The following is a 25,102-nucleotide window of genomic DNA, read 5'->3' on the forward strand; positions in this document are numbered from 1 at the left end:
ACTCAGCACTGCGCTGTTGAGTGACGCTGACAGACAGGGAACTGATGACTTAAATACCTTTCTGTCACAACAGTTACATAGGAACACCATCCCAGTGGAATGCCTGCCATGTAAGTGCCTTCTAGATTCAAGAAATCCAAAGTACACTGCAAAGATGTAATTAATTGTTATGTTAACTAGTAGGAAGGGGGCTTGTTAGCCCTGTCTTGTAGATGAAGAAGCTATGGCAAGAATAATAATTCACCTCTGATATACCTGGCAGAACCGGTCCTGTATTGGGATATTTTTTAAAATTTGGCACACTGGACTGGGAGACAAGGGGATTACTAAATAGCATATAAAGCATGTCCTATTTGTTATTCTGATTTGTGTGTGTGTGTATACTAAATAAACAGCCTTCTACACAGTGTAGAAGAATCAACCTGGATTCCAGTCCTGTCTCTGTCCTCTGCTGATTGTGTGACCACGGGCAAGTCACTAACTTCTTAGCTGACTCTTTCAAATGGGGACACAGTATTACCTGCCACCTACATCAAGGTTGTTGTTTGTTTGTTGAGAGCCTGCTGTTTACCAAGCTCTGTGGTTGTGATTTCTGGACATCAGCTCCATTACTGTTCACACTATTGTTGGCAAAACTCAGGCTCTCTTCACTGGTGCTGAGTAGAAGCTCAGAGACAGAGTTTCGGGTGAAATTAAAAAAAAATAACTTTATTGCTTTGCCAGGCAAAGGGGGCCACAGTGGGCGATTGCCCTCAGAACGGTGTGTCCCACCCTAGAGGAGGTAGTGAGAGTTTTATAGTGTTCAAGGAGCAGGGCATAGTCAGCTCGTGGACTGGTCGGTGGTGAAGTAATCAGGAGTTACCATCCTCAGGCTTCTGGTTCCAACAGATCTGGGGTCTATGTGCTTGTAGGCACCATACACTTAACTTCTTCCATCTGGTGGGGGTTTCAGTGCTTGCAAAACAACTCAAAAGACATGGCTCCAAATATTATAGCACTTCTCTGGTGATACAGTAGTTACGAATCCACCTGCCAATGCAGAGCACATGGGTTTGATCCTGGTCCAGGAAGATTCCACATACCTCAGGGCACCTAAGCCCATGTGCCACAGCTGCTGGGCGGGAGCCCTAGAGCCCGTGTTCCAGAACTCAGAGCAGCCCCTCCTGCCGCCGCTGGGGAAAGCCCGGGCACAGCAGGGGAACCAAAGCCCGGCGCGGCCAAAGCAAAAGCAGGTAAAGCTGAAAGAAAATAGTTTCGAGGTATACCACAGATAAAAGACTAATATCCCCACGGAAATAAAGAACTTGTAAAACCTGACGGGAAAAAAGACCAAAAACTCAACAGAAACGTGGACAAAGTACACAGATACTTCACCAAGAATTATATTACCCTAAAACATATTGAAAGATATTCAACTTTTCTCATAATAAGAAAAATGCAACTTAAAGCCATACTCAGATACTATTTCTGACCTATTAGATTGGCAAAAATTAGTACCCCTAGGGAGGGAATTTATTACAACAGAAACAACATATACACTTACTCGTTAATCTAACAATGTCAATTTTGGCAATTCAACCTGAAGATAAACCTGTAACAGTACCAAAAATATATTTTTTTAAAAAGTTACATACAAGGTTATTTATTGTGTTATTTGTGACTGCAACATATTGGAAAGGACTTAAATTTCTATACACAGAAAACAGATTGAGTAAACTATAGTACATTCACACATTAGAATAACATGCGGCTGTAAACAAAGAATGAGGAAGATCTCAACAAATACACATGGAGTGACATCCAGGATACTTTGATGAGTGAAAAAGAGAAAGTGCAGAATAGTATATATATGTATACACATATACTGGAGAAGGGAATGGCTACCCACTCCAGTATTCTTGCCTGGAGAATTCCATGGACAGAGGAGCCTGGCCAGCTACAGTCCATGGGGTCGCAAAGAGTTGAACATGACTGAGCAACTAACACACACACACACACACACAGTACGTGTATATATATATATATATATAAAATGTGATTTTTTCATGTAATACAGGAGAGGAAGTAAGAATACGTCCACACATACGTTAGAAAGAACAAGTATGTACACCTTAAATTTATATGGTTTTATATGTGAAATATATTTCAATTTAAAAAAAGGAGAAAGAAAATAAGTACAATCTTCTCTGAATGAGAACGGTAGTTGCACTCTAGGAAAACTTAGTGTGTAAAATCTCTGTAAATATCCTTTATGTTTATACGTAAAACAGAGTTCGGTTCTAGTTTAACTATCCCAAACTCAGTTTTCGTTTACAGGAAGAGCTCGGTAACGTTCCAAAGGGTGTGGGACCAGTTTATACACTGCAGGATGTCAGCCAAGCATCCTTGCCCCCGACCTGAAGGCCGGTGGTGCTCCCAGTCATTTGTGATAATCCCCAAACAATCATCATGGGTTGAATTATACTCCCCCAAAAGATATAGTAATGCCCTAACCCCCCCCCCCCCCCCGCCGCCAGTACCCTGTGAACGTGACCTTATTTGAAAATAGAGTCTTTGCAGATGTAATCAAGTTAAAATGAAACTAGGCTGGATTAGGGTGAGATAAACCACTGGATTAGCAATGACTTGGTGTCCTTCTAAAAAGAGAAAACAGACACCAACACACACAGGGGAGAAGGTCATGTGACGACAAGGGCAGAGATTCGAGTGATGCATCGGCAAGACAAGGGACATCAGGGCTTTCTGGCCGCCACCTGGAGCTATGAGACGGACAGGGAACAGACTCTCCTTAGAGCCTCCGGAAGAACCAACCCTGCCAGTACCTCAATTTTAGACCTCTGACTCCTGGAGATTTGAGAAGATACATTTTGGGTTGTTTTAAGATGGCTCATCGGGTAAAGAATCAGGAGACACAGGAGACGCAGTTTCAATCCCTGGGTCAGGAAGATTCCCCTGGAGAAGGAAATGGCAACCCACTCCAGTATTCGTGCCTGGAAAATTCCGTGGACAGAGAAGCCTCGCGGGCTACAGTCCATGGGGTTGCAAAGGGTCAGACATGATTGAGCAACTAAGCATGCAAGCACCCAAAGCCACCGAGTCTGTGATAGTTGGCGACAGCCCTGGAAACCAAATACTCCCACATGGGACTTCCCTGGTGGCACAGTAGATAAGAATCTGCCTTCCAATGCAGGGGACATAGGTTCGATCCCTGGTCCAGGAAGATTCTGCAAACTGTGGAGCAGCAACTCCAAAGCCTGTGCACCTAGGGCCTGTGCTCTGCAACAGTGAAGCCACCACAAAGAGAAACCCTTGCACCACAACTAGAGAAAGTCCTCGCGCAACAATGAAGGCCCAGCCCAGCCATAAATAAATAAGTAAAAGCTCTCACACAGAGTGCTGAACACGTTACAGGAAACCTGACTTTGTGTCTCCCTCCTGCTTAGGATCCAGTCCCCTGCTCAGACAGCACCCCTCAGCTGGTGTCTTCCGTAAGCCCCTTAATCACCCCACCCCATTGCTTTCACCCCTTTGCCCTGCTTACAATTTTCTTTACTTTTCACTGCCTAACGTGATATCATTTCTTTCTTTAGTTGTCTGTCTCCCCAGCTAGCATGCCAGCTCCATGCAAAGGCGACTGACTTTCTCGTGTTCCTTGTTGCACGCCAGCACCCAGGACAGCCCTGGCCAGCAGTAGGCGCTTCATTGACATTTACTGAACCAATGAGTGAGTACCCCTTTGGAGAGAGAGGGTAAATGTAACTTTAACATAGTGAGGAAAAGAACAGACTAGCTTCCCTGGAGAAGAGAGCAAAGAGAGATATCAAGAGATTCTGAGAACCGGAAAACCTGGAGGAAAAGTCATGTGAGATATTTTACTGGGAGTTGGAGGTATGTCCTCTTTTAGTCATGGAATTTTAGTTGCAGATGTGATGTGCAAAACATGCATATGCTTGCCTGGCAAGGCACTGGAGCCAGAAAGGCTACATCTGTCACATTCGTTTGAAGCCAATCCAAGCAGGCTAACGTGCATTTGGAGAGCTCTGAGAGAATGTTATATCGTGTACATGCTGTCTGCAGCAGGAGGGGAAAATGTGTTGGGAAGAGAGAGCACATACTAAACAAGCTACATTCGTGCTGTGAGATCACACACAGGGGTCCTCAGCCTCGATGCTGTTGACATTCTGGCGCTGTTTACAGTTGTTGGTTGGTGAGAGCCTTCCCTGTGCAAAGGATGACTGGCTCACCAGTTGTGATAACCAAGAACGTCTGTAGACATGGCCAAACATCCTCTGGGGTTCTGGGAGCAAACTCACCCCAGCTGAGAACCAGAGAGTTACGTGTGGTGCTGGTCCACTCTCCCTCCTTCATTTGCAACTCCACACACCCTCAGCGTGCGCACGCGCGCACACACACACACACACACACACGTAGTAGGACAACCCCCTCAACACCCCTTAAAGATGATTTATTCCTGTGTGGACTCCCTCTGTGGTCAACCATTTTATTAGTAGCCTCCCACAAAACACGTCTCTCTGAATTCCTGCCCGAGCGTAGTTCCCATCTACACTGAGTCCAGACATGACCACGTGGCCTACTTCAGCCAATGGGACATTGGCAGGCGTGGTGATCCAAACAGAAGCTTGTTAAACACTGAGACGTTCAAGCATATCCTATTGGAACATTCCTTTGTTGGGAGCCAGAACAAAGCTCAGGCTAGATTCCTGAAGGACCAGAGGCCACATGGAGAGAAGCACGGATAGAGGAGAAGTCATCCTGGATGTTCCAGGTCAAGATCAACTTCAACTGAATGCAAACGTGAGTGACCTTGGCTACGTCATATGAAGCAGAAGAACTGTTCAGCTGAGCTGAGCCCAGTCAACTCACAGGATTGTGAAAAACAGGAAATCAGTTTTGTTTTAAGCCAATAAGTTTTGAGGTAGATATTACACAGCAGTAGTCAACTGAAAACGATGCTGGGAAAGATTGAGGGCAAGAGGAAAAGGGGGCGACAGAGGATGAGATGGCTGGATCGTATCACTGACTCAATGGACATGAGTTTGAGCAAACTCAGAGATGGTGAAGGACAGGGAAGCCTGGCGTGCTGCAGTTCTTGGAGACTTGGACATGACTTAGCGACTAAACAACAACAATAGCAAGTTGAAAATAAGAAACACTGCGGGGTTGGAGCAGGCTCATGTTAGCTTACAAGAGCAAACTGTGGAATATTCTGAATCAATTATTAAATGTTAAATTATACTAACTTAGGTTGAAATAAATTACATTTTTAAAAAGATAATACATAATCAAAACATATCATTTCTTTTTTAAAATTAATTTTTATTGGAATATAGTTGATTTACACAGTTGTGTTAGTTACTGTTAGCAGCAATGTGAATCAGTTATGCATATATCCACTCTTTTAGATTCTTTTCCCATATGGGTCATTACAGAATATTGATTAAGATTCCCTGTGCTATACAGTAGGTCCTTATTAGTTATTTATTTTATCATTTCTTAATTATTATACTCCTTTTTACTATTATCTATGGTCTTGAGGTTATTTAAGATTTTTTTGATGTGGACCATTTTTAAAGTAATTTATTGAATTTGTTACAATATTGCTTCTACTTTTTATGTTTTGGTTTTTTGGCCATGAGGCATATGGGATGTTAGCTCCCTGACCAGGGATCAAGTCCATACCCTCTGCATTGAAAGGCAAAAACTTAACCAGTGAACTGCCAGGGAAGTCCTCCTCTTGAGATTATTTGTATCTAAGCCTGTGCACCACAACTACTAAAGCCCGGGGGCTAAAGCTTCTCTTCTACAACAAGAGAATCACTGCAATGAGAAACCCACATACAGCAACTACAGAGTCGCCCCTGCTTGCCGCAACTAGAAAAAGCCCAAGTGCAGCAACAAAGACTCACCACAACCAAAACATTAAATAAATACATCTTAAAAAAAAAAAAAAGGTAGGAAATTTGCAACCACTGCCCATTCTGCCATGGAAACGAGAGCTTCACCCTCTGGTCCCCTCCTGCCTTTAGTCAAGAGAAGGCCTTTTAGAAACCCTAGTCTATGTGGGTAGTTTCTCACTGGATGTGGGAATGATCTTGCTGCCTGTCAAGATCAACATCACACTTTCTCCTCTGCTTTGATACTGTACCATTTCAGCTGTAGGTGCCAAATCCTTTTGATTCCACATGAAATACTACCCTGGATTGCTTTCATGTATGTTTTATGAGTACCCCAGGCATGAATATTTATTTAAGCAACTCGGAGCATATCCCTTTGAGTTTTTTTTCTGTCCTGACTCATGTTTAAAGGGTAGGGGGAGGTGCACAATGTCACAGTTCACCTGTAATGGCTTTGGCCTCCTAACCCCTTTGCTTACAGGGTCAAATAGTCATCTAGAAAATGGAAAACATTGCCTGGCTTTGTGTCAGTGAGCAGCATGACACACATTTCTGTTTTACTGATGAAACAGCTCTTTCCTGTGCAATGTCAGCTTTCCTACACAATGTGTCAACGCACCGGTGTCATCCAACTGTTGCCTGTTTGGATCCCTTCCACAGTGACTGACCTGGTCAACCCTTCATCCACATTAATATTTTCTATTCATTCAGAGACACTGTCAAGAGAATGAAAACACAAGACACAGGAGAAAATATTTGCAAAACTTAAATATGATAAAAGGCCTATATCCATAACATATACAGAATCCTCAAAACTCAAGAAAATAAACAGCCCAATTATAAATCAGGCAAAAGATCTGAGCAGATATATGCAGAAGCAAATAATCACAAGAAAATACTGAACATCATTTGTCATCCTAGAAACAGAAATTAAAATCACCACGAGGTACCATAATACCCTAGAATGGCTATAATTACACAGACTTCTGTAGATGCAGAGCACCTGAAAATATCCTACACTACTCAGTATCGGTGGGGATGTAAAATGACAGCTACTTTGAAAATGCTTGATGCTGTCCTAAAAAGTTAATCCTGCACTTATACTATATGGCCAAGCCACTCCACATGTAAGAATTTACTCACCAGAGATGGAAACGTATTTATACAAAGACTTGCACAAGAATGTTCATAACAGCTTTCTTGGTAACGTTCCTCAATAGGTTGAATATACGCACTAATTGTGGTATATAAATACCATCGAATTCTACTCAGCGATAACAAAATATGAACCACTGATATACCCAACAACATAGTTGACTCTCAAAATAATTCTGCTGAATGAAAGAAGCCAGACCACCCCCCTCAAAAAAAACATTACCTAGTTAACACTCCTTTGTGTAAATTTCTAGATTAACTAATCTAAGAGACAGGAAGCAAATCAGTGGTTGTCTGTGGATGGGGTGGGGTAGGAATAAAAAGAGATTGCAGAGAGTCAGGAAGAAGATTTTGGAGGTGATGGATGTATTCATTATCTTGATTATGGTGATGGTTTCACAGGAATATATTTATGTCAAAATTTATAAAATTGCACACTTTAAATATGTGCAGTTTATTCAATGTCAATTACACATCAGTAAAGCTGAAAAAATATATATGTATAGGATGCATCAGTTATTGACTAAGTGATGATTCAAGATGAAACTAGAAGGACTTCTGTGGTGCTTCAGTAGCTTAGACTGGGGCTCAGGTCAGGGAACTAGATCCCACATGCCACAATGAAGAATCCCTGTGCTGCAACTAAGACCCAGCGGAGCCAAATAAATATTTTTTTAAAATAAAAAAATTTAAATATTTATTTTAAAATAAATATTTAAAATTTTAGACATATTTATTAATAAATATTTTTATTATTTATTTTAATAACCCAAGGGATAGGCTACCCACTCCAGTATTTCTGGGCTTTCCTTGTGGCTCAGCTGGTAAAGAATCTGCCTGCAATGTGGGAGACCTGGGTTTGATCCCTGGGTTGGGAAGATCCCCTGGAGAAGTGAATGGCTACCCACTCCAGTACTCTGGCCTGTAGCATCCCATGCACCATACAGTCCATGGGGTTGCAAAGAGTTGGACACACCTGAGCGTCTTTCACTTTCAAGTTGGTCTGCCAACTTGGGTTATTAAAATTGGGAGACTATAATGACTGGAAGGGTGCACATCTCTTCAATTACCAGGCTGACCTTCAGGCCAGGTCCAACTAAATCCAAAGGTGAGTGCAAAGTGGGTGTCCAGAACATCTGTAATATAGAAACCTCTTTATTCGTATCTGAAATTGACTTGAATGGTCACATAGGCTGTGACAACCCATACAAGCTGAGCTACAGGCAGGTTAAAGCAGAGTCATTAGGGAACTCATTCAGCAGATTTGTCTCTGATACTAATGAAATGTATGGTTTGCTGTGTGAGACACATGTAATTTTGAAAAAGTGATTTTTCTCCCTGCAGTGGGTTGAATAGTAGGCTCCCAAAATACATTCCCACAGTCTAATCCCCAGAATGTGTGGATGATACCTGATTTGGAAATAAGGTCTTTGCAGGTGTAAGTAAATTAAGGGTCTTGAGATTATCCTGTATTATCCAGGTGGGCCCTAAGTCCAACAACAGGTGTTCTTATAAGAGAAAAGTAAAGGGAAATTTGAGATAGAGATTAGAGGAAAAGAGAAGGTGTGGTGAAAATGAAGGCAGAGAATGAAGTGATGTGATCTCAAACCAAGGAAGCCAGCGGCCACCAGAAGCTGGAAGAGATAAAAAGGTGGGGAGGGCAGAGTCTTTCCTAGAACCCCTGGAGGGAGCAGCCAGCCAACACTTGATTCAGACTCTGGCTTACAGAACGGTGAGAGAATAAATTTCTGTTGTGTTAACCACAACCTCAGGAAACCAACACTACCTCACAGAGCACTAAAGATAGGGACAATGGTACTATCAATATTGTAGGTTCGCTATGAGGATTAAATGAATTAAATGAGTTAATACTCCTCAAGCACTACAGAAGAGTGATACCTGTTGAGCTTAGTTGCCCAGTCAAGTCCGACTCTTTGTGACCCCATGGACTGTAGCCCGCCAGGCTCCTCTGTCCATGGGGATTCTCCAGGCAAGAATACTAGAGTTGGTTGCCATGCCCTCCTCCAGGGGATCTTCCTAAGCCAGGGGCTGAACCCAGGGCTCCCGCATTGCAGGCCAATTCTTTACCGTCTGAGCCACCAGGGAAGCATGTTTGATACCTAGTTCCCAGGTGGCGCTAGTGGTAAATAAGTCCCCTGCCAATGCAGGAGACACAAGAAACCCTGGTTCAATCCCTGGGTTAGGAAGATTCCCTGGAGAAGGGAATGGCAACCCACTCCAGTATTCTTGCCTGCAGAATTCAATGGACAGAGGAGCCTGCCGGGCTACCAGCCCATAGGGTCACAAAGAGCCTGACACAACTTAGAGACAAAACACCAACAACAAAGCACTATGAAAGTTCTAAGTAAATAGTCTTCAGAAAGAATTTCTCTGGTGTCAACACAATCTACTGTTGATCACACTGCTTTATTGGTGCATGTCCAGTGAATTGGACACCCTAATAGTGAGCTTCCCTCTGGTCAAGGCTATGGTTTTTCCAGTAGTCACGTATGGATGTGAGAGTTGGACTATAAAGAAAGCTGAGCGTGGAAGAATTGATGGTTTTGAACAGTGGTGTTGGAGAAGACTCTTGAGAGTCCCTTGGGCTGCAAGGAGATCCAACCAGTCTATCCTAAAGGAGATCAGTCCTGGATGTTCATTGGAAGGACTGATGCTGAAGCTGAAACGCCAATACTTTGGCCACCTGGTGCGAAGAGCTGACTCATTTGAAAAGACCCTGATGCTGGAGGGATTGGGGGCAGGAGGAGAAGGGGACGACAGAAGGTGAGATGGTTGGATGGCATCATCCACTCAATGGAGATGAGTTTGAGAGGCTCCGGGAGTTGGTGATGGACAGGGAGGCCTGGCGTGCTGCAGTCCATGCGGTGGCAAAGAGTCGGACACGACTGAGCCACTGAACTGAACTAGACTATGGAATTGAAACAACACTCATGATGACGGTGGAAAGGTCAACAAGAGGAGACGATCAAGATTCTTTTTGAACTCGAATACTCTATAAAAGGAACCCTTAAACTCTCCATGCACTTGGGTCCGTTCTTCTCTATTAGTTGTCTGTACAACTTCTTAATTCCTAAACGCAATATGAAACACAATCCGGGGCCACCGGGGAAAATTATTTTCTTTGCTTCCCTTGGGAGTCTAAAACCCACCGAGGAGCCCAGAGATCGCAATTCCCAAGGTGATACCACGCGCCCACGTTACACCTGAAGAAAACTACGACTCCCAGAAGGCTTTGGGAGGCGGACCGCGAAAGGGGGCGGAGCCTAAGGGAGAAGGTCGTTGGCCGATTCCATCGTCCGGAGCGGGAAGGGTCGGCTGGGCGGAGTTTGGGAGGGAAGGCCCGATTAGTTGTAAATAGAAATATCGGCGTCCTGCGCGGGGTTGATACGATCTACGCGGGGATCCCTGCTGCTTCGGCCGGCGCTTCAAGTTTCCCGGGCCGGGAGCGCGGCGCCTGCTGGGAAGGCGCCGGGACCGTTGTCCGGCCCGGCGGCGGCCGCGCGGGAGCTGCGACATGCAGAGCACAGACCTGGGCAGCAAGGAGAGCGGCAAGATATGGCACCGCAAGCCATCCCCGGCCACTCGGGACGGGTACAGGCCGCGGCGGGAGGAGGCGCGCGCTGGAGGGGGATGGAGGCTGGCGAGGGGCGGGTCCGCGGCTTCGGAGAGGCGTTTGCGGGTCTGTTGGGGGGGGGGGGGTGGTTTCGGGCGGGGATGCGGGGAACCGCACGGGGTTTCTGGTTCTTATCCTGCTCGTGATCCCGGGGTTGGATGACCTCTGATAAACGCAGGTAGCTTGAGTTTGATGATCCTTAGAGATCTCCTTTCCCAGTCCTGGAGACAGGGGTCTCAATTAGGATCAGCGTGGAGGGCCTGATTTATGCTGGGGAATTTGCGCTTCTAATGGTACCCAGGACTGCCTGCCTTAATTAGCCCAGAATCCCCGTGGTATTCCTGGCACGCGGTAGATCCTCAGTAACTTATTTGTTAATTATAACATCTGGGAAAGAACTCAGGAGGAGGAACGGAGGCCGGAGAAGAATGCACTTCTTCCTCTTCCAAATGCCGTCCTTGAATCTTATCCTTCCTTGAATCATTGTTAGCAGTCAGGCATGCAAGCATTCTAGTCATCAATTATTTGATGAGCACCTACTCCTTGCCAAGCTTCTAAGCGCTGGGGGACAGTTGTGGAACGGAACAAACTTCTGGTTCTCTCGGAGTTTATGCATTAATGTGTATCCAACGTAGGTCAGCCTCTTAGTAAGGTCAGCGTTGGTGCTGCTTTTTTAAAAAATAGACTTTGTTTCTTTAGGACAGGTTTAGGTTCGCAGCAAAATTGAGAGAAAGGTAGAGAGATTTCCCATGTTATCTCCTGCCTCTACACACGCCTAGTCACACTTTTTTAATGTCCCCTACCAGAGCAGTACACTTGTTGCAGTTGCTCAGCCTGTGTTGACACATGGTTACCAACCGAATCCCACTGTTTACATTAAGATTCAGTCTTTGTGTTCTACATTCTGTAGGTTTGGACAAATGTATGACCCATCCACCATTATGGTCTCATACAAAATATTTTCACTGCTCTAAGAATCCTCCTTGCTCTGCCCATTCATCCCTTCCTTCCCAGCTCTTCCTTTTCTTTCTTTTCCCTGGTCTCTGTCTTGTTTGATGCTCCTGTGTGACTTTAATGGGAGCCTTTGTCCCAAAGTGGTGCCATATTGGTGCCGTGTTAATCTTACTGCTTTTAATCCCTTAGGATGCCATTGACTTTACTGCCTCACTTGTGTGCATGTTTCATGTGTTTCTCGTTTTAGTAATTTTACTGTTGATTCTTTGGTTGCTCCTCAAAGAATCAGTAGACTTTGAGTGCCAACTGCAAAAGCGCAGTGCTACACATGATACCATTAGCTTCCTTGGTTTCTGGTTGTTCTCAGTCCCCCAGCAATGTTGCCATCCCATCATCTCCATTGAAGCAACATTTTGTCTGGAACAGGAATTCTTCCATGTAGATTTTCACTCCCAAATTTGGAGTTTATGTAAATACTACCTCTACTTTAAAACAAGCCCACGTCTCCTGCATTGGAAAGTGGATTCTCAGCCACTGGACCACCAGGGAAGTCCCAACACCACCTCTGCTTCTGAGATTCTCTAAATGTTCTAAAAATTATGCCTGCCCACAATACTTTTTTTTTTTACTGTTAATATCTAGATACACATAAAGATTCAGAAAATGACTCACCTTTGTGTGAAAATGTCCTTATCTGTTCCTTCCACTAAAACATAGTTTCTTTTTGTTCATTAACACCCATTGTTATGATGTTGAGAAGGGCAGGGGGCTGGGAAGCGCTGAATGTGGAGTCCCTTGGACTGCAGTTGAAGTAATTGTCCACCAACCAGCTCTGTGACGTTGGGCAAGTTAATCTTAGGCAGTAAGTGAAGATAATCGTACTTAACAGCAAGGTTGTCTTCGGGAATTAGTGTCTCATGTATCTTGGTATTCAGTAAATATTTGATGTTTTTGTTATGTTTAAGGACTGAGGAACACCATCAGGCAAATTATGAGCCATTGAAAAACAGTTCTAAAATAAATACTTGCATGTGTGATTTATATGAAAAGTCAGAAGGACAGAATTTTGCTATTAAATGTGATTATGTCATGATGGTAAAATTATTAGTGTCTTTCTATATTTTCCATATTTTGAACAATGATCATGTAATTTTGTAATCTACACACACATAGTAAACATCATAGAAAAAAGACTGGAGGGAAAAGTCCTTGCTTGGTCTAAGTTTAATTGCCAGGGAACATCTTGATGTTGTTACTTATTGTCTCAATACATTTATTCTCCCAACTCCGCTTGGGGAATGTCAGAGAAAAACCAGAGCTGGACAGTAGTTAAAGTGGTGAAAAGAGACTTTATTCAAGACTATTATTGCAAGAGAGGAAGCAAGGTCTCAGTGTAGGACTGGAGTTGATGTGTTCTGGGCTCGGTTCAAAATATAGCCTGGGCAAGAGGTAAGTTATAGACAGAGAGCAAGGTAGGGGTCAGAGGATGGAAAATTACCAAGAGAAAACATCTGGGGTAAATCTACCTCACAGGATTCTTGCTGAAGATGGGCCAGAGTGATCAGACAGCAGTTGGGAGATGATGGAGCATGAGGAACCCCATCAGGTGTCAAGAATGATGGTATTGAAGGTAGGGGGCTCTGATTAAACTGACTGAGCAGGCTTGCTAAAATCAGATTTTTCAAGGGAATGTACCGATGGGCCTAGGAGAAGGTTCGGAAGGCTGACTAAAGTTTGGTCAAGCCAAGAATCTTTGTTAGGAACTAGATAGAAATAATTTTACTGTTTCATCCAGTGAGTCTCAAAAGCCTTATTTTTATTTTTATTTATTTATTTATTTATTTTTTATTAGTTGGAGGCTAATTACTTCACAACATTTCAGTGGGTTTTGTCATACATTAACATGAATCAGCCATAGAGTTACACATATTCCCCATCCCGGTCCCCTATCCCACCTCCCTCTCCACCCGACTCCTCTGGGTCCTCCCAGTGCACCAGGGCCGAGCACTTGTCTCATGCGTCCCACCTGGGCTGGTGATCTATTTCACCCTAGATAATATATATGCTGTTCTTTCGAAACATCCCACCCTCACCTTCTCCCACTGAGTTCAAATGTCTGTTCTGTACATCTGTGTCTCTTTTTCTGTTTTGCATATAGGGTTATCATTACCATCTTTCTAAATTCCATATATATGTGTTAGTATGCTGTAATGATCTTTATCTTTCTGGCTTACTTCACTCTGTATAATGGGCTCCAGTTTCATCCATCTCATTAGAACTGATTCAAATGAATTCTTTTTAACGGCTGAGTAATATTCCATGGTGTATATGTACCACAGCTTCCTTATCCATTCGTCTGCTGATGGGCATCTAGGTTGCTTCCATGTCCTGGCTATTATAAACAGTGCTGCGATGAACATTGGGGTGCACGTGTCTCTTTCAGATCTGGTTTCCTCAGTGTGTATGCCCAGGAGTGGGATTGCTAGGTCATATGGCAGTTCTATTTCCAGTTTTTTAAGAAATCTCCACACTGTTTTCCATAGTGGCTGTACTCGTTTGCATTCCCACCAACAGTGTAAGAGGGTTCCCTTTTCTCCACACCCTCTCCAGCATTTATTGCTTGGAGACTTTTGGATAGCAGCCATCCTGACTGGCGTGTAATGGTACCTCATTGTGGTTTTGATTTGCATTTCTCTGATGATGAGTGATGTTGAGCATCTTTTCATGTGTTTGTTAGCCATCTGTATGTCTTCTTTGGATAAATGTCTGTTTAGTTCTTTGGCCCATTTTTTGATTGGGTCATTTCTTTTTCTGGAATTGAGCTTCAGGAGTTGCTTGTATATTTTTGAGATTAATCCTTTGTCTGTTTCTTCATTTGCTGTTATTTTCTCCCAATCTGAGGGCTGTCTTTTCACCTTACTTATAGTTTCCTTTGTTGTGCAAAAGCTTTTAAGTTTCATTAGGTCCTATTTGTTTAGTTTTGCTTTTATTTCCAATATTCTGGGAGGTGGGTCATAGAGGATCTTGCTGTGATTCATGTCGGAGAGTGTTTTGCCTATATTCTTCTCCTCTAGGAGTTTTATAGTTTCTGGTCTTACATTTAGATCTTTAATTCATTTTGAGTTTATTTTTGTGTATGGTGTTAGAAAGTGTTCTAGTTTCATTCTTTTACAAGTGGTTGACCAGTTTTCCCAGCACCACTTGTTAAAGAGGTTGTCTTTTTTCCATTGTATATCCTTGCCTCCTTTGTCAAAGATAAGGTGTCCATAGGTTCATGGATCTATCTCTGGGCTTTCTATTCTGTTCCATTGATCTATATTTCTGTCTTTGTGCCAGTATCATACTGTCTTGATGACTGTGGAAAAGCCTTATTTTTAAATAAAGTAAAGAAAATGTTTGATATACTTAATTTAGTGGTTTTTAAATGAAGTAATGAGGCAATTGTTTTTAATATTAAAATTCAAATTCATAAAAAGTCAATTAAGAAATTTCATGATTTGAAAACTTGTTGCAGGAGAGAGTGAGCTTCCCAAGTGGTACTACTGGTAAAGAACCTACCTGCCAATGCAGGAAACATGAGAGACACGAGTTCAGTCCCTGGGTTGGGAAGATCCCCTGGAGGAGGGCACAGCAGCACACTTCAATATTCTCGTGTGGAGAACCCCATGGACAGAGGGTATGGGATATAGGCATGCTATAGTCCATGGGGTTTTGCAAAGTTGGACATGACTGAATCGACTTAACATGCATGCATGCAGGAGAGAGTGGGGTTACTCTGGTCTTCATGACCCAGATATACACACATGTATTATTTTAAGGAGTTAATTGGTTCTGCAAGTTTTGTAAGTTTTCTTTTCAGCAGATATAGGTACTTGATCTTCTCAAAAAATAATACCTTTAGACAGATATAATCATATTTTTAGATTGAAGCTTAAAGCTCCAATACTTTGACCACCTGTTGCAAAGAGCCGACTCCTTGGAAAAGACCCCGATGCTGGGAAAGATTAAGGGCAGGAGGAGAAGGGGGCAACAGAGGATGAGATGGTTGGATGGCATCACTGACTCAACGGACATGAGTTTGAGCAAATTCTCGGCGGTAGTGAAGGACAGGGAAGCCTGGTGTGCTACAGTTCATAGGGTTGCAAAGAGTTGGACATGACTGAGCGACTGAACAACAATTACAGATATACTTGAAAATAAAATTCATGTACATTTGGAACACCCTTGAGTCACAAAAACAAAATCTCATCAGGGTATCTTAAAATTAGGATATTGAATTGAAGTTTTTCTTACATATGATTTATATAAGACTACTTTTCATTAAGTACTTCATTGTTTATGTCTGTTGCTTGATGTAACAATCCAACTACTTGGTCAGAAATACATTTTCTTATCATATCCTGTTGTCTATCACTTAATCACAGCTTATGAATCTGCTCATGTGTGTGTTTATTCTTTTAATAATTTTTAAAAAGTAATTTGTTTATTGGCCGCGCTGGGTCTTCGTTGCCACGTGGGCTTTCCTCTAGTTGTGGCGAGCAGGGGCTGCTCTCTAGATGTGGTGGGCAGGTTTCTGTTGCAGAGCACGGGCTCTAGGGCACAGCCTTCAGTAGTTGTGGTGGAAAGACTCAGCAGTTGCAGTTCCTGGGCTCTAGAGCACAGGCTCAATAGCTCTGATGCACAAGCCTAGTCGTTCTGCAGCATGTTCTGCGGAATCGTTCGGGACCAGGGATGGAACCCGTGTTCCCTGTATTGGCAGACAGATTCTTTACCACTGAGCCACTAGGGAAACTATTTTTTTAGTGTCTGTCTCTTCTACTCTACTGAAAGCTTCATAAGGGCAGGGCCTCGGTCTGTCAACTACCCTTATCTCCTGGCTTATGCCGTGTCTGATGCTTTGTGAGTTTTTAGGTGTTTGATGAATAAACCAACAGTAGCAACTCTGATAATAACATCCTGTACAGTTTGCAGAAGTCACTGTATGGTTGCTTCTAGGAAAGGAGGAGCAGTAGAAGAGGGAAGAAGGGGTAGGCAAAAAACTTCAAAACTAGTGAGGTGTACTACACAATGCATAGTCTTCATAATAACAAGTAATGCTTGACAAAGAGTTTAATGGTTCTTTGTTTTGTTTGTTTTTTGGCAGAATTATAGTGAACATCATTCACAACACTTCGGATTACCTTCCCAAAGTTTTAAGATTTTTGAACGTGGCTTTTGATAGCTCAGGTGATTGTTTAATTGCTGGGGACCATCACGGAAATATCTATGTTTTTGACTTGTGTGGAAACAGGTGAGCAAATACTTTGGATATTTACCAAGTAATTACTTTCTGGACTATTTTAGTACCTACTATTGGTTATTCATTTAGAAAGATTTATTAAATATTTACTATATTTCAGATGCTTTGTAAAATTCTGCCATTAGTGCTGATGCAATAAAGTGAGAAAGAATAGAAAGATAAAAATGGTTGGTTTTTTTTTAAGAGAATTAAAGTTCTCGTTTTAACAGTGTCTCTAATAGCTTGTTTTTCCTTAAATTTCAAGCTTCATTATTGCTAGTTTATCAGTTAATGTCTAGTACCTGTTTAGAAAAAGCACCGTGGCCTTTATATAGTACATTATTGTCAGAGTGAACTAGATCTTGGAATCTTTACAGACTTGATCATCACTCTTCCTCCTCTTCTTTTCCTTTACCAAACAATTGAGTGAGAATGCAATTAGGTGGGAATTGATCGAGGTAGTCATCGCTGGAGTGGGGGTAGGTGGAAAGGGAAAACTGCTGGCCCAGCCAGAGAGTCAGAAAGTGTCTGTGTGGGGATGGGGGCAGTCATGGGAAAGACGGAGGCTTTGGTCAAATGAGTGTACCAAGGCTAATGGGGGCCAGGTTCCTGACTATTGGAAAGCGGAGTTATGGATATGGAAAAGGAGAAAACTAGACTAAACCCTGTGGACCTGGATTGGATTTGGTTCTATCTGTATGAATCCTTGGTTTTGAATATATATAGACAGACATAAAAATAAATAGAGGTGTGTGTATGAGAAAGTGAATAAATTATATGGACATAAATTTCCTAGCTTTGTTCACTCATAGGGCCTGGAAACAATAACACCCCAGTAGTAATGAATATACCCAGTGCCCAGTTCTTTTCTAATTATCAGTCTGCTTCAAGGAATTGGGGCTCCTTGGAGAAACAGCCAGTTTTAGGATGGAGGCAGGGAAGGTACAAGATAAGCCTGCAACACTTTGTAGCCAGAAAGAAGGACTCTGTCAAAGAAGGATGGAGATGTGTCCAAAGTACAGAAATGTCACCTTGAAGGAGCTCTCTCTAGGCAGATTGGAGACAGTGAGTTTCAAAATAAATGATAGTGGTGGCTCGTAACCCACTGAATAAAATGGAAATCTGTGAATTCATGCTGTAGTCAACAACTTAATGAGATTGGATGTTTGCAGTCACAGAGTACCTCCCCCCAAAATACTTATTAAAGAGGAAAAAAAGCAGTAATTTTGCAGTGAAGAAGCTTGGCAAATACCACCTTATCAAAGGATTAAAGTTAAAATAACCAGTAGTGGGGCAAATCAAAGTTTGTGTGCCACCTGATAGGGTGCAGTGGTAAGAACATAATGTCACTTCTGTCATATTCCTGCCAAAGACAGGTGACCTGAGTCTAATCAGCAGAACCAGCTGGCAGAGCTAAATTAAGGGCATTGGATAGCAAGACTGGCTTGTGACCTTCACAAGGGTCAAGGACATGAAAGATGCAGAGAGTCTGAAGATTATTGCAGACAGAGGGAGCCTAGACACAGGACAAGTCAAGGCTTGGATCTGGACTGATCCCTTTGCTGCAAAGGATGTTTTTAGGACAGTGGACAAAACTGAGGTCTGGGGATTGGATAGTAGTAATATATGATGTAATTTTTGGATTTTGATGATTTTATTGTGATTATATAGGAACATTTCCTTGCTCATAGGAAATGTGATTTCGGTAACCTATTCTCAAATAGTTCAGGAAAAGAAGAGCTCATAAATGATTTATCTGTCTGTGATTTTCTGGGTAGAAATGTGTTAATCATTGTTTCCACTCCTTACCTAATGGTCACAATTCTCCCACCCATTACTCTTGCGTAACTACGCAGCCAGTTTCCAATTAAATCAATATACCTGTGTCTTTGCTCCCACTAAACAAAATAAAATAAAAATCCCAAACTAAACAAAATAAAAATAATTGTTGATTGACTCCATTATAGAGCAATGAACTTCAGCATCAATGATGCTAGTACTTCATTTGCTTATATCTGTTGTCATTTAGTCGTTCCATTCTTCTCTGAGTTTTCCAAACCTTGACCAATTTCTGTGGTTCCTTGTGTTCAGACTCTACTCTTAATCTGATTACCTAGTCTCCTGATTCATGGGGAAATAGACACCCTCAAGCTTCCTTGCCTTCTTCCCACCACAACTCAAATATATCTGTTAAGTCCAACCATTTGAAAAACTAGTTTGTAAAACTAGATGATCCTTATTTCTAACACTGCTAATCTCTAGCTTCTGTGGCTGCCCATGGGACTTTGCACCCTGAATGTTCCTCTCTTTTATTCTGTCCACTGTTCCTGTTCTCTCTGTAAATATTCACATCTGAGTATAGGTACATGTGGTGTAGCTGTGAAATGAGATCAGGCCTGTCTAATCCTAAAGGCCACTACAGTGGGCTCACTCACAGTCTTCCTGATCGCTTAATCCAGTGGTCTCTTTTCAGTTCTCATCTTACTAAATACTCTTGTCTTCCATCCTTTATGAAATTTTTCTTTTGCTTCAAGGTACAACTCTTTCCTGACTTTTCCGCCTCTGAGATCGACTTTCCCTTTGCTTTGCTGACTTTTTCCACTGTCTTTGCCCTTACTGTCCTGCTACTGGGGCGTTTGTCCCCAGCATGCTTCTTTCCATATTCTCGGTATTCTTTTTAATCAGCTCGTTACCACCAAGCCTCAGGCTTCAGCTGCCATGGAACATTGTTAACTCAGACCTGCTTCTCCCACCCACTGGGGAGCTTCTAGATAGCACTGTCTAATTCGGTAGCCACTAACCGCCCTCAGCCCTTGAGAGGTCGCTTGGCCAAGTTGAGATGCATTGATGGTATAAAATACACTGGGTTTTGAAGACTCACTGTGAGAAAAAAGAATATCTCTGATAATTTTCTATTAAATGTTGAAATGATAATATTTTAGATACACAGTAAATTAAGTTTAATATGTTAAGATTAATTTTATATATTTTAACTTTTAATGTGGCTTCTAGAAAGTTTTTAGTAACACACATGGCCTGTATTCCATTTCTTTTGAACAGCACAACTGTAAATGCTTTTCAAAGGCCTTAATCAGTTCAGTTCAGTTCAGTTCAGTTCAGTCGCTCAGTCGTTCCAGCTCTTTGCAACCCGATAGACTGCAGCGTGCTAGGTCTCCCTGTCCTTAATGCTACCTGTTTTAAATTAGAATTACTATTTCCTACCGCCACACTTCTTCCTCTTTTGCCTGAGCCTGAAAACTTCATTTTTTTTTGGTTAATGAAACTCTAGCTAGGTGCCAAGTACTCTGCTAAGCACTTAAACATACATTATTTCACTTAATCATCATGTATTCATTTAACCTTCATGACAGCCTTATGAGACATCTTTTTATCTCCACTTCACATGTGAGGGATTCCTGATTCCTCCCTCTTCACCCCGTTTGATGCATCACCAGACCTTTCTCCCCTTGACTTCTGACACCTCTTCTATTCTTCCTTTCCATTGTATACCCAGAATCCTCTTCCTAAAAGTCATGCCTGGCCGTGATTCTGGTCTGCTCAAAAGTTCTCGATGGCTTCCCATCCATTGTAAGTAAGATCCAAACTCCTTTCCATGGCAGGTAGCACTCTTTGTCGTCTGCTTTTGTTCCCCCAAAATGGGAGTTCATTTTCCTGGGTTTCATTTTCTTCTTCTCTAAGGACTCCGCTGATGTGGAGTTTTACGGTTATTGGAAGAAATTCTGATACTAACACAGTAATCTCTTACTAGGTTTAATCTTGTTCAGCGAACAACACAAGCTTGCACAGCTCTGGCCTTTAATCTTCATCGGAAGTCTGAATTCCTTGTGGCGTTAGCTGATTATTCTATTAAATGTTTTGATACAGGTAAGAAGTTCTATTTATTTTTTGAAGCAGAGTGAAATGTAGATGGAAATACTGCAGGGAGTTGGCCAGTCTGTACAGTCTGAGGGGAGGGAGCAGAACCCACAAGACAGCCCTCACTTCAGACACTGGCCACAAGTTTGGGGGTCCCAGGGCCATCCTCACATCAGATCAACAGGCTGCAAATTCAGGGTTCCCCACAGCTACCCCCAGGTTTGAGAATTCAGTAGAATGACTCACAGAATTCACTATGCTTATGATTATAGTTTTTTAAAAATAATTTATAGCAAAAGGATACAAATTAAAACCAGCCAAAGGAAGAGCCGCCTAGGGTGGATCCTGGGAGGCTCCCAAAAGGGATGCTTCCGTCATCCCCAGGGACACATTACCCGCCCAGCATCCTCATGTGGCCATCTGCGCCGAGCATTGCCGCACCAGGAAATTGACCCAGGCTCTTGAGTCTTTATTGGGGCTCCATTGCATTGGTGCTGGGTTGCCAGCTTGGTTGAACTCCATTTCCAGCCTCCTCCTCTCTGGAGGTTGGGCTGATAGTGTGAGACCCAAAGCCTGAGACTTCTAATCACTCACATGGGTGGCCGTTATGGTGTGGTCAGTCCCCGCTCTGAGGTTCTGTCAGTAGCACAGGCCATCTGTTTTGTCCAGGGACCTACCACAGATAACAGAGACACTCCCACCACTGGGGAAATTCCAAGGGTTTAGAGCTTGCTGGACAAAGGCCATGCATACCTCTCTTTGAAGGCCACATTCCTTACTGCACATGTACAAGAATAAATATTTTTTAAATTTTACATGTGTATTGATATTTTTTTGCCACATTACACTTTTTAATAGAGAACTAAAGAGTTCTATAAATTGAACTTATTATTAAGAAAAATCTCAACTGCATTGTTTTTTGTTGTTATTAATGTATCAGATACAACATTTAGAAAGATTGTAAACTATAAGAATAGTAATAATAGCGTTGGCTAACACTTAAATAGTGTTTACTCCTTGCCAGGTACTGTTCTGTGAATATTATTAATTTTAATGATCATAGTAACCCACAGAGATGGTTACTGTTGTTATGCCCAGTTTTCAGATGAGGAAACTGAGGCACAGAAATAAATTAACCAGGTTTCCACAGCTTGGTAAGCAGCGGAGCCAGGATTTATAGTCTGGGAGTCTTGCTGCAGGCCCCTACTCCCAGTCACTACCACCCTCTCACTGCAGGAAGGAAAGGCAATCATGCCCGAAGACAGACAGTGCTTTTACATCAGGGGCCCATCTCTGCAATCTGTGTTCTCTGCTGCATATGCCTTTTTTATATTTTAACAAATCTGTGATCATCCTATCTATATCATTTGGTAGACTCACTTCCTTCCCTTGTGAAAAATTTATGTGTTTAAGATCAATACTTAATAATTCTGCTCTAGAAATGCTTGCAATACCACAATTACTATTATTGTGTGGCCTCACCCTGCAGGCTTGTGGGATCTTAGTTCCCCAATCAGGAAATTGAACCCTTGCCCCCTGCAGTGGAAGCATGGAGTCTTAACCGCTGGGCCACCAGGGAATTCCTTATACCATGATTATTAATGTTTAATCTATTACCTTTTGGTGGATTTGAAACTGTTTTCAGTTTTGGGTATTACAAACACTGCTGACACAGAATTTCTGATACACTAAGTATTTAAACTGATCTGTGACTGCTTCCCTTGGATTCCATCAGTCTCTTCTCTCATCTTAGTTGTATCTTTTATACCCTCTCCTGTCTTATCGAAACCCCTCGTAACAAAGCCCTTTCCTTAGATGTTCCCACCTCCCCAGCTGCCTCCCTTTCTTCACTGCCAAATCCTGCTTCTTCACCGCGTCCGTGCATGGATTCTGACTCTTGCCTCTTCCTCCGCGCCCCCCACTCCAGGCTTCTGAGACTTCTATCTCCAAGGTCTCTAGTAACCTCTGATCTTATAAATCCTGTTTATACTTTTCATTTTGTTTCTTCATAGCTTTTAACATTTTAGCTTACTTCAGAAGTCTTAGTTTCTTACTATTAACCTCTCTTGGGTCTACTTTTCTGATTTCTTTTGTGATTCCTAGACTTTTGGATGGGGCTTCCCTGGTGGCTCAGATGGTAAGGAGTCTGCCTAGAAGGCAGAAGACCCACGTTCAATCCCTGGGTTGAGAAGTTCCCCTGGAGAAGGAAATGGCAACCCACTCCAGTTGGGTATTTCACCCAATTAAAAAGAAAAAGTAGAGGAGCCCACATAGGTTGTCATCTTTTAATTTTGCTCATTGACGTTGGAAAAAACCACATCACTTCATGAAATGGAGTTTTTTAACAGACTTAGAAGGATATAATAAATTTAAAGGTAGTATTTTACATTTAGATGTGGGGAAAACTCATCTTGTTATCCTTATTTTTCTCTTCTCACTGAAGGCCAATGAAAAATTGCCCATTAAGTGACGCCAGACTTCAGACTGGTGTTTGGAAGCAGATCCTCCCTTCCCAAGAGTTTATCTGTTCCTCTGCCTTCAGTGTGACCTACTTTGTATCTTAATGTTTTCCCAGATTTACATCTGGCTTTCTGGCTCTTCTCCCCAGGTGCATCTTTCTGGAGGAACAAACCAAATCTGACCATAAACTGTAACATGCCTGTCATAGGAAACTTGGAAACCCAGAAAAATGTAAAGAGAAAATAAAAATCACTGCAGTTTTACTACCCACTGATAATTATCTTGGGGAGTTTTTGGTGTTTTCAGACCTTTTTTCTCTGCCTGTGTGTCACACATGCAGACACACACCCAGAATCAGTTTTTAAAAATCAAATCTGTTATCTCTTCTCACACTGCTAAGTCTGATCCGCCTGGTGTATCTATGTCACATAGTAGAATCACCTCCTGTTTACATAACTAAACTGGAGCCACTGGATCACTGAGTCCTTTGATTTTTCCCTTGTAGCTCTTCAGTTTGTTCCTTTCCCCATTGCCACGTGCTTAGCAGAGACCCTCCTCATCTGCCGCCTGGGTTAGCACAGAACAGATTACCTAGTCATTTTGTGATCTCTCCCTCCTCTCCAGTATATTCACCATGTCTTCAAAGTGCTCTTTCTGAAACAGCCCAGATACGGTATTCTTACATATAAAACCACTTCAAGAGAAAGCCCAGACTTCTGTCATGTCACGTTCAAGACTGTTCTTAAACCCCTTTCAGCCTCATCTCCTCCTGCCTCCCTGATAATCCACGTAACTACCGTGTCCCCCAGCGCACTTCATCAACCAGTCACAGGCTTCCATTGTTTTTAGACGTTAGTGGAGATGAAGGGACCGCGTGTGATCCCTGGCCATCAGTTGAATCTGTTCTTGGATGAAATGCCGGGTTTGACCTGTATGGCTGTTTGCCTTTTTCCCTCAGTCACCAAGGAGCTGGTTAGCTGGATGAGAGGGCATGAATCATCCGTGTTTTCCATCTCTGTGCATGGATCAGGGAGATATGCCATTACCACCTCCTCTGATACAGCACAGCTCTGGGACTTGGATACCTTCCAGAGAAAAAGAAAGCTGAATATTCTCCAGTCTGTGGGAATACAGAAGGTCAGTGGACGGAGCGCGTCTTGGTCTGCGGTGCTGTTCAGGCTAGTTTCTGGACCAGCAGGGTACAGATGTTATAAGTAATGTTTTACTTTGTCTCGGTTATGTCAGCAACAAGCAAAACTTATTATTTATAGTATGTAACTTCAGCTTTAGTTACGTGATAGTTTTTACTTGGCTGGTTGATTTTGTTTCTTAACCCAATTATGAAAAAGTCTAAATGTATAGATTTGTAAGAATCTCACAGTGAGCACATGTACACCCACCGCCTAGATCCTGCTGCACCGTAGGGTACTTTGTTGCTGTTTAGTTGCTAAATTGTGTCCCACTCTTTGTGACTATGGATTGTAGCCTGTCAGGCTCCTCTGTCCATGGGATTCTCCTGGCAAGAATACTGGAGTGGGTTGCCATTTCCTTCTTCAGGGGAGCTTCCTGTGTCTGGGGATCTAACCTGTGTCTCCTGCATTGGAAGGCAAATTCTTTACTGCTAAACCACCTGGGAAGCCCTTACCATACTTACATAGTAGTAAACTATATTATGGATCTGTCTGTCCCTTAGTTTATTAACTTACTTTCTTTTTTTTAAGTAAATTGCAGGCATCAGTATACTTGCCCATCAGTGCTTCAGCCTGCATTTAATTAACTGCATTTAATCAGGTTTAGTATTTGTTGATGTAAACTTTGTTTTTAATGCAT

At 42.5% G+C, this 25,102-nt stretch overlaps 1 protein-coding gene across 3 annotated transcripts in view; it reads left to right on the forward strand.

Annotated features, from left to right (window-relative positions):
* Window positions 1–10,445: 10,445 nt before the first annotated feature.
* Window positions 10,446–25,102, forward strand: part of TBC1D31 (TBC1 domain family member 31) — a 65,084-nt gene continuing 50,427 nt past the window's right edge. Inside the window, exons 1-4 of one of the 3 annotated variants that reach the window (XM_065903222.1) lie at window positions 10,446–10,682; window positions 16,802–16,948; window positions 20,706–20,821; window positions 24,231–24,409. In XM_065903222.1, the coding sequence (XP_065759294.1) occupies window positions 10,606–10,682; window positions 16,802–16,948; window positions 20,706–20,821; window positions 24,231–24,409 (519 nt within the window). In that variant the 5' untranslated portion in view covers window positions 10,446–10,605. The remainder of the gene's footprint in view (window positions 10,683–16,801; window positions 16,949–20,705; window positions 20,822–24,230; window positions 24,410–25,102) is intronic. The other 2 variants (XM_065903223.1, XM_065903224.1) reach the window with 2 other exon arrangements.

The sequence above is a fragment of the Muntiacus reevesi genome, chromosome 12 (assembly GCF_963930625.1).
Source record: "Muntiacus reevesi chromosome 12, mMunRee1.1, whole genome shotgun sequence".
In the NCBI taxonomy this organism is placed as follows: domain Eukaryota; kingdom Metazoa; phylum Chordata; class Mammalia; order Artiodactyla; family Cervidae; genus Muntiacus; species Muntiacus reevesi.